At 37.9% G+C, this 10153-nt stretch overlaps 1 protein-coding gene across 1 annotated transcript in view; it reads left to right on the top strand.

Annotated features, from left to right (window-relative positions):
- The window catches only part of LOC135093979 (Bardet-Biedl syndrome 1 protein homolog), a 10949-nt gene extending 1599 nt beyond the window's left edge, over positions 1 to 9350 (top strand). The window contains exons 2-12 of the mRNA XM_063993669.1: positions 168 to 315; positions 562 to 661; positions 1223 to 1338; positions 3354 to 3527; positions 4015 to 4146; positions 4731 to 4958; positions 5388 to 5616; positions 6065 to 6220; positions 6897 to 7030; positions 8183 to 8317; positions 9119 to 9350. Coding sequence (XP_063849739.1) covers positions 168 to 315; positions 562 to 661; positions 1223 to 1338; positions 3354 to 3527; positions 4015 to 4146; positions 4731 to 4958; positions 5388 to 5616; positions 6065 to 6220; positions 6897 to 7030; positions 8183 to 8317; positions 9119 to 9292 — 1726 coding nt within the window. The 3' untranslated portion in view covers positions 9293 to 9350. The remainder of the gene's footprint in view (positions 1 to 167; positions 316 to 561; positions 662 to 1222; positions 1339 to 3353; positions 3528 to 4014; positions 4147 to 4730; positions 4959 to 5387; positions 5617 to 6064; positions 6221 to 6896; positions 7031 to 8182; positions 8318 to 9118) is intronic.
- The last annotated feature ends 803 nt before the right edge of the window (positions 9351 to 10153 follow it).

Here is a 10153-nt window from a genome sequence, read left to right as displayed (position 1 = left end):
AATTCATCATCTTTTCCTTTTTCCCTTTTTTTTCTCTCAATCTCAATTTCTCCTTCCTTTTCCTATTCCCACACTTCTTTCTCCTTTCCCTTCCTCTTTTCATTTTCAGGAACTGCCATGTATAGGTCTGATGTCTTCCTACACCAACTCTCATTTTCTTCTTGCAGCGAGCGATGGCTGACGGCCCACCACGACCCCCTGGCAGCCCTGTACACCTTCAGCTCCTGCATGGCTCTTGCCGACCTGCACGGGGATGGGGAGGCCAAGCTAATCATTGCAGATCTTGGCACTGGAGCATATAACATGAAACTGAAGGTGACTCTCTCTCTCTCTCTCTCTCTCTCTCTCTCTCTCTCTCTCTCTCTCTCTCTCTCTCTCTCTCTCTCTCTCTCTCTCTCTCTCTCTCTCTCTCTCTCTCTCTCTCTCTCTCTCTCTCTCTCTCTCTCTCTCTCTCTCTCTCTCTTAACTGTCAATTAATAAAGAGGAAAGAGAAAAGATAAAGAAAGAAAAAGAGAAAACAAAATTATTCTCTATCTCTCTCTCTCTCTCTCTCTCTCTCAGGTGTACAAGGGGACGAACCTCATGTCCGAGAACACCTTGATTGATCTGCCCACAGGTGTTATAACCTTCCACATGGACACCACAGAACCCAGGGTGCCAGGTGAGAGTGATTAGGCCCCGGTGAGGGGGAGTTTTGATTATTATTTTTTTTATATATTTTATTTATTTATTTATTTATTTATTTATTTATTTTTATTTATTTTTTATTTATTTATTTATTTATTTATTTATTTATTTATTTATTTATTTTTCTTTTATTTTTTATTTTTTTCTTTCCTTATTTAGCTTACTTAGGCTGAAAATTGGTTCACAGTTTGGACTCTGGCATAACTCACGGACGCCCTGCATGCTGTTATAAAATTGAGATTGTGGCTAAGTGTACAATTGGTCCTTGAGATTATTTCAGTTTTTGACACCCCTGACCTAACCTAAGCTAACCTGACTTAACCTAACCAAAGCTAACTTAACCTAATTGAAGTTAACTTAACCAAACTTAACTTAACCTAACCTAACCTAACCTAACCTAATCCAACCTAACCTAACCCAACCCAACCTAACCTAACCTAATCCAACCTAACCTAACCTAACCTAACCTAACCCAACCCAACCCCCAACCTAACCCAACCCCAACCCCAACCTAACCTAAACTAACTTCTCACAGCCGTTGCCGTTGCCTCAGGGAGTTACATTTATATATACAAGAACCTCCGTCCATACTTCAAGTTCACGCTGCCGACGCTGGAGGTGAACCCAGCTGAGTTTGATGCCTGGGGTCAGGTGTGTGGCGCCAGGATGCAGTTTTCGCAATATTTTCACCCTGGTTTTAATTATTTTTCTCCCTATTTTAGATGTTTTTAATGTGTTTTCAACCTTCTTGAAGATTTTTCAGCCTGTTTTCAGTGTGTTCATCCTGTTTGGGGTGTTTACTCAGTGTTTAATCTTTTTTTTTATTTTTTACTCTGTTTTCACCCTACTTTTGTTGTTTTCACCTTGTTTTAATTGTTTTCACCAAGTTTCCTTTGTTTTTACCATGTTTTCATAGTTTTTACTGTGTTTTCATTGTTTTCACCATTTTTATTGTTTTCACCATTTTTCAGTTTTCACCTCATTTTCACTTTTCATCCCATTTTAATTTTTTTAACTGTTTTCATTATTTTCTCATTTTCACCATTTTTCACTGTTTTCATTGTTTTCATCCTGTTTTCATTGTTTTCACCTAATTTTCACCCTGTTTTCATCCTGTTTTCATTATTTTCACCTTGTTTTCATTGTTTTCACATCATTTTCACTGTTTTCACCCTGTTTTCCATTGTTTTCACTATATTTTTAATTATTTTTGCCCTGTTTTTGTTGTTTTCATCCTGTTTTCATTGTTTCCACCTTATTTTCACTTTGTTTTCAGTGTGTTCACCCAGGTGTAGATATTCTTACTGTTTTCATCCTTGTTTAAATCTTTTCACCCTGTTTTTAGCTTTTTTTTCTTTTTTCATCCTGTTTTTAGCCTTTTTTTTTATCTTTTCACCCTGTTTTTAGCCTTTTTTTAAATCTTTTTCATCCTGTTTTTAGCCTTGTTTAAATCTTTTCACCCTGCTTTTAACCTTTTTTTTTTTTAGATCTTTTCAACTTGTTTTCTCTTTTTTTTATCTTTTCACAGTTTTAGATGTTTCCATTCAGTTTTCAGTCTTTAGGTCTTTTCTCCCTGTCATCAAGTTGTTTTCATTGTTTTTAGCTTCTTTCCACTGTGATTTCACTGTGTTGTTCCTTTACTTTTTTTTTCAGGATTTTTGCTTTTTATTTATGTGCTTATTATTTTCTCTTTAATTCTATTTTTTATTATGTTTTTTTTTTTTTTATTGGTTCTTATCATTTTATGCAGTTTTTTTTTTTTTCAGGATTGTCACTGTTATTTGTGCCTTTTTATTTATTCTTGTGTTGTTTTATTTATTTTTAGGATCATCAATGTTTTGTGTACGTGGCTTAATTTATTTTCTGTACCGTGCGTTACTTGCGTTCATATTTATTCACTGTTTGGTTGTATTGTGATGATCTTGTTTACTTAAGCATTATAATTTTTCTGTTAATTTTTATTTAGGATTTATTCGTTCACTTTTCACTGTAATGAGAAATTTTTCAATATGATTTTTATTTATTTTTTTTGTACTTATTTATTTGTTTATTTATATTTCATTTATTTATTTATTATTTTGTTTTATTTATTTATTTTGTTTTCATATTTACTTCTGTCCACTTAAGGAAAACAAGAATGCTAACCAAAATAATTATGACTAGAACAGCACTTACACGTGAATATATTTGCTCATTTATTTGACTTATACTACATAAAACAAACTGACATATAAAAATATTCACTCATTTTAAATATGTAAATGCATCAATGGGTAAAAAACAGGCAGAGAGAGAGAGAGAGAGAGAGAGAGAGAGAGAGAGAGAAGCAGAATTATTATGATGACAAAAACACTTGCAGACACACACATACAAACATACTAACTCATTCATTTAACTCCCACTGTGAAGATGAAGTACTCAAAACACACACACACACACACACACACACACACAAAACTAGGTAGATATAGAGATGGGATACTATGAGATTACTCTCCTCCCATAAACTACAACTAGGTAAACACACACACACACACACACACACACACACACACACACACACACACACACACACACATTTACTCATATATCAAACTCCTACATAACACACACACACACACACACTTCCTTCACCACCACTCCTTCACCTTCATCCCCTCCTTCAGGCGCGGGATGACCTGCTGGACGTGAGCATGCTGTACGAGATCCTGGACTCCCTGCGGCAGGAGGTGGGGGAGTGCGGCCTCACCACGCGCTCCCAGAGGTTCCTTATGTGTCCGGACCACACCTCCCAGACTGCCTTTCTTGACCAGCACAAGGGGTTCATTCTCAAGCGGCAGGTGAGAGAGAGAGAGAAAGAGAGAGAGATTATTTATTATTTTATTATTTCTATTTTTTATTGATTGCATTAAGAGAGGTATTTTTATATTTGTCTGCTTTTTATTTGTTTATTTATTTATTTGTTTTTGTGGGGGGTTTTGCTGTCTTGTGTAATGCTGTATTTGGTTGGTGTTGCATAGGTGTGTGTGTGTGTGTGTGTGTGTGTGTGTGTGTGTGTGTGTGTTATTTTGTTGTGTTGTGTTTGGCTTGGTCTGTGTTGCATAGATTTTTATTTACATATCTGAGAAACTAGCTTTTTCTTATTTTCTTTCTTCTTGTTCATTTTCTTTTTGTTCTCTTTCTTGTTCTCTTTCTTATTGTTCTTGTATTACAGTAACCTCACTCCCCAAATACTATCACCCCACAGTGGTACCCTCACCCCACCAGTACCTCACCCCTCCACCAGTACCCTCACCCCAGCAGTAACCCCACCACCTCCTCCCACAGACAGTAGTGACCTGCGTCTCCACCCTGAAGAAGAGCCACTCGGAGGATGACGCAATCTCCTGCCTGGTCTTGGGTACAGAGAGTGCAAATATCTTTATCTTGGATCCTGAGGCTTTTACTATCCTCAACAGTGTAAGAGCTGAGTAGGATCTTTGAAAGGTCTACTGGGGATCTTGTAGGGTTTTTAAAAGGTCTTGGAAGGTCTTCAAAGGGCATAGAAGGGTCTTGAAAGGATCTAGGATGGTTTTCAGAGGGTCCTGAGAGGGTCTAGTTGGGGATTCAAAGAGTCCAGGGATCTTTAAAGGGTGTTTAAAGGGTCTAAGAGGGTTTTCAGAGGGTCTGCCAGGGTTTTCAAAGATTCTAGAGGTCTTCAAATAGTCTAATAGGGTCTTCAGAGAGTCTAGAAGTCTTCAAAGTTTAGTAAGGGCTTCCAAAGGTATTCAAAGGGTTTCCATCAGATCCTCTCATGATTTGAATAGATTTGAAGCCCCTTTGTTTAGTAGTAGTAGCAGCAGCAGTAGTAGTAGTAGTAGTTAGTTGTAGTAGTAGTAGCAGTAGTAGTAATAGTAGCAGTAACATCAGATCCTCTCTTGACTTACTCCTGATGGTTTTGAGGCTTCCTTGTTTATTACCAGTAGTAGAAGCAGCAACAGATTCTCTAGATGTACACCTGACAGTACTGGTGTCCCTCAGTACCTCTTTCCCCCCACACACAGATGAGTCTACCCAGCGTCCCAGTGTTCCTCTCAGTGACAGGCCTGTATGATGTGGAGTACCGGATCATTGTGGCGTGTCGCAACGGCCAGATATACACGCTCAAACGGGGCACCAAGATTGGCCGGCCCACTGCTGAATTAACCTCCCAGCCCGTTGGCCTCATTCGTCGGGACAAGACTGTTATTGTGGCCACCATGGACCACCACCTTCACTCCTTCAATAATAAGGTGTGTGTGTGTGTGTGTGTGTGTATGTGTGTGTGTGTGTGTGTGTGTGTGTGTGTGTGTTGGTTCTTTTGCACTTTAGGATTAATGCTTATTATACTGTCAAAATAGTTCACCAGTTCTCCTTTTTATTTTTATTTTTTCTTGCATTTTCATTTCAGTAACCTCCACCAGTCCCTCTTAGTAGTAGTAGTAGTAGTAGTAGTAGTAGTCATGTTTTAAGGTGTTTTAATTCAAAGGTGTTTTATTCAGGCGTTAAATGAAAGGTGAAAGATGAATTATGTATTTGTGGAAATGAATGAAAGATAATGAATGAATGAAAGTGTGGGAGAGTGAAAGATAATGTTTTATTGAGATGTTTCATTTAGTTAAGGCATCACCTCTTCCCCTCATTCACAATACTTCATACCCCTTACCCCTACACACCCACAGGGGAAGAGACTATGGTGCATCAAGCTCCCTGGGGCCGTGCTGTGTCTGGAATGCCTGGAGTTACGCACTCTGAGCCTCACCCTGGTGGCGCTGGCTCTGGCCGACAACCGGGTGCTCATCTACCGAGACAAACACCTGGTTGACACAATACACACTGAAGACCGAGTGTCCGCCATGAGGTTTGGTCGGTTCGGCCGCGAGGATAACACATTGGTTCTTGTTTTGAAAGGTGAGGGGTGTGAGTGATGGGTGAGGGGATGGGTAAGGGGTGTGGAGAGAAAATAATGGGTAAGGAAGGATGTTATATGGATGAATGCAGGTATAGTGTTGTGAATGATGGGTGTAGGGTGTTGAGGGGCATGAGTGATGGGTGAGGAGATGGGTAATGAGTGTGGATAAAGAGTAATAGATAAGGAAAGGTGTTATAGAGATGAAGAAAGGTATAAAGGAGTAAATGAAAGGTGTAGGATATTGTGAATGATAAGATAAACAATGAAGGAAAGTATTGTGGCAGTGAATGATGAGTGTAGATGAAAAGGAAAGGAGCATAAGTGAAAAATAAAAGATGAATTCATGTGTTTATGGGAGTGGGGAGAAAATGAAAGGTAAAAGGAATGAATGGTATGACAGCTACAGTACATTGAGACATAACAGAAATAACACCAGCCTTTCATTAGGAGGCGGTCTGGTGGTGAAGATACTGAAGAGAACAGCTCGGTTTGACATCCAGGACGCAGATGGGCCGTCACAGGGGCAGGTGGTGAAGCTGAACATCCCCAAGAAGACTAAGCTGTTTGTAGACCAGACTATGAGAGAGAGGGAGAACTGTGTGTGTAAGTTGAGCCAGTTCTAACTATTCTGTAACGCTTGGCTCTCTCTCCGCGACTGTTTTCAAAGGCTTCAGAGATGGTTAGCTGGGTTCTCAAGAGTGTTTCTGCTGTTAATAATGTAGAAATTTTGTTAATCTGTCACTGGAACCATGAAAACATCCTTAAAAGCCTGTTTCTCTTCATCTTGACTGTTTTCAAAGCCTTCAAAGATGGTTAGCTGGGTTTTCAAGAGTGTTTGTTGTTAATAATGTTAATCTGTCATTGTGGCCGTAAAAACACCCTTAAAAACCTGTGTAACTTTTTTAGTAGTAGTAGTAGTAGTAATATTTATTTATTGCTACTTATTTATTTTTTCTTTTTATGTATATTTTAAAATTAATTAATTCATAAGGATTATTTTATATATTTATTTATTTATTTATTTTTTATTTATTTATTTATTTATTTATTTATTTATTTTTTTTTTTTTTGCCCTCTGTCTCATCTTCTCTAATTCTGCATTTAGTTAACTCTATTATTTAGTTATTTATTTTGTATTGTATTTCATTTATTTGTTGTGTTTTAGCTTATTTCATCATATTCATTTACTTATTTTATTCTGTTCGTTGGTTTATGTATTTACTTATTTACCCATTATTTTCCCCCATATGTCTCACCTCACCCGTGCGTCATGTTACAGTGATGCACCGAGTGTTCCAGCATGACCTGTACCGCCTGCGCCTCAGCACCGCCCGGTCATACGTGCAGGCCCTTGAGACCAGCAGCAACCCCATCTCCCTCTCCCAGACCGAGCCCCTCAAACTCTCTGCCCAGGTACTGCAAACACTACTACTTCTTAAATGTATTACTGCCAACACTAGTAATTCTTGAACTTCTGAAAAAACTAGCAATTTTTAAGCATACTACTTACAAACACTCGTAATTTTTTAATGTACTACTGCAAACACACTAGTAATTCTTGAACTTCTGAAAAAACTAATAATTTTTAAATATACTACTTACAAACACACACGTAATTTTTTTGTGTGCTACTGCAAACACACTAATAATTCTTGAACTTCCGAAAAAACTAGTCATTTTTAAACATACTACTTATAAACATACTCTTAATTTTTTTATGTACTACTGCAAACACACTAGTAATTCTTGAACTTACTACATTCTTCCATATTTCTCTTGCAGTTTGTACCTAAAGTGAACTAGTATCTCTCCAACAAACAGCTTTCATTTCTTTTTTTCCTTATTTACCTTTCTTTCTTTTCTCTTTATTCCTGTACCTCTCAAACAAACCACATTTTTCTTTCTTTCTTTCTTTCTTTCTTTCTTTCTTTCTTTCTTTGTCTTTCTTTCTATACCTGAAGTGAATTTTATTGCTCTAATGTTCTTTTAGCTATTTATTTTCAATGTAATTTACCACCCAAAAGATTGTTTGGCTTCAATAAATAGTTAATTATTACCATTATTATTTTACACATAATTTTAAGTTCTTCCTTTGTGTTCCTTGGTGACACAGGTGCTTGTTCTTCCCTAGTGTTCCTTTGTGACCTGTATTGTTCTTCTTCTGTGTTACTTTGTGATGCAGGTGCTTGTTCTTTCCTTGTGTTCCTTTGATGCAGGTGTTTGTTCTTCCCTTGTGTTCCTTTGTGATGCAGGTGCTTGCCTTTCCCTTCTTAGTACCTCAAACACTAGCACTTCTCAAACACTGCTTCCTCTTCTTTTCATTCTTACTGCCTTTAGTGACCCTATACAAAATTCAAGTAATACTGTCCCTTGGTAAGCCACCCAAACAAAAGCAACATGAGAAGCATTTTAGTTAGGTAGCTTACAAAAAAGAGTGTAGAATTGGCCTTATTCCCTCACCAGTTTAAATTTTTTGTATACTAAAGGAAAAGTCTAAGTTTGTATTTTTGTTGGTTAGCAAACAAAAGTGTGGAACTGGCGCTAAGTCACTGAGCCTCCCCTCAGGTGTTGGGCCTCGGTCCGACCTTCAAGCTGAGAGTGGAGCTCCAGAACACCTCCCCTTCCTGCCCCTCCCTCCACCTGGCTGTCATCTTCCACTGTGATGACCGCGTGTACAGCGTCAACAAGTCATATATACAGGTGAGGCATACACACACACACACACACACAGGAAACACTTACGAACACACAAACACACACATATACAAAAGTTAAGAAAGGACAGACAATTAGCACACACATACACATAAGAAAGGGGATACAATTTGATGTTAAAAAAAAGTACAGCTTTCTCCAGAGGCAAGGAAATAAATAGGAAAGAAAAAATAGACTTGATTAGACTAGAAGAACAAGTAGTAGAGACAGAAGAGTGAATAAACTAAAGGAAGAACTAGAAAAATAAACAGAGAACAAGACTGAGACTAAAGTAGACTAAAATGAAAGGCAACAGGGGTAAGAAACAAACAAATTGAGGGAAAAACAAGAGAAACACAGCAAAACATTGGAACACCTCACCCAGACCTTGCAGACACACTCATCACACATACACAGGCAGGAAACACTCACATATGAAAGGGGAAACTAGAGAAACACAGTAAACATGAAAAATTATATAACTAGAGAAACAAGAAAAAATGTGGAAATTAGAGAAAAAAAACTAGATAAATAGATATGGTAATGGGTCAGACTAAAAGGAACACAGGAAAAACATGGAAATTAGAGGAAAACTAGAGAAATAGACATGATAGAAGACTTATAATGCCTCAGACTAAGAGGAAAAGTGATAAATGGATAAGAAGAAACAAATTAATGAAAAAAAAACAAGATAAAACACACAAAACAAATATAAACCCACCCATCCTTTTCAGACACACAAAACACATACTTGACCATCAATCCACCTCCTCCACCACCTTCTCATCCACCTCCTCTACCTTACAGATCCCAATCCTAGTACCAGGCATCATTCATGTGGCAGAAACCCTACTGACCTGTGTGTCGGAGCTTGGCATATCTGACACAGTGAGGGTGTTTGTGGTGAAGGGAAAGTCGTCAAGGCCACTCCTTACTGCTGTTATTAATATGCCAGTGGCTGAGGTGTTCATGGCAGCATAAAGAAGAAGAGGAGGAGGACTTAAGGACTGGTAGAGAATGGAATGTTAAAGATCAGAAATTGGAAGAATAAGTGAAAGAATGAATGGAAGAGAAAGGAAGACAACTTGAGCAGCAATGGAAGATGGAAGATTTGATAGAGATACAGAATTAGAAGAGGAAATGAAGGAATGAATAGAAGAGAAAAAGATAACAGAAAAAAGGAAAGAACATTTGAGAAACAGTAAAGAAAGGAGAGCAGAAAAGATAAGGAATTAGAAGAAGAAATGAACGAATGAATAGAAGTAGAAAGGAAGAGAACAGAAAAAGGGAAGGAGAATTTGAGGAACAGTTAAGAAAGAAGAGTAAAAAATGAGGAAGTAGAAGAAAAAATTAAGGAATGAATAGAAGAGAAGGAAAGCAAACAAGAAATGAAGAGGACATGAAAGAACAGAAGAGTAGACAAAGATAAAGAATTGGAAGAGAGATGGAGGAAGAGAACTTGAACTGATAGAATGGAGGAGAAAGCAAAGAATAGACAACAGAAGAGAACAAGAAAGAAAGAAAATAGAAGAGAATGCAAAGAGAAGAAAATGGAAAACACAAAGAGAATGAATCAAAAGCTTTTCGTCTCATCAACTCCTCTCCTCTCACTGACTGTCTTCAGCCTCTCTCTCATCGCCGCAATGTTGCATATCTAGCTGTCTTCTACCGCTATTTTCATGCTAACTGCTCTTCTGATCTTGCTAACTGCATGCCTCCCCTCCTTCCGCGGCCTCACTGCACAAGACTTTCTTCTTTCTCTCACCCCTATTCTGTCCACCTCTCTTATGCAAGAGTTAACCAGTATTCTCAATCATTCATCCCTTTCTCTGGTAAACTCTG

The sequence above is a fragment of the Scylla paramamosain genome, chromosome 44, assembly GCF_035594125.1.
Source record: "Scylla paramamosain isolate STU-SP2022 chromosome 44, ASM3559412v1, whole genome shotgun sequence".
Taxonomy (NCBI): Eukaryota; Metazoa; Arthropoda; class Malacostraca; order Decapoda; family Portunidae; genus Scylla; species Scylla paramamosain.
The sequence above is the reverse complement of the archived record's forward strand: the minus strand, read 5'-3'. Positions and strand labels throughout refer to the sequence as shown.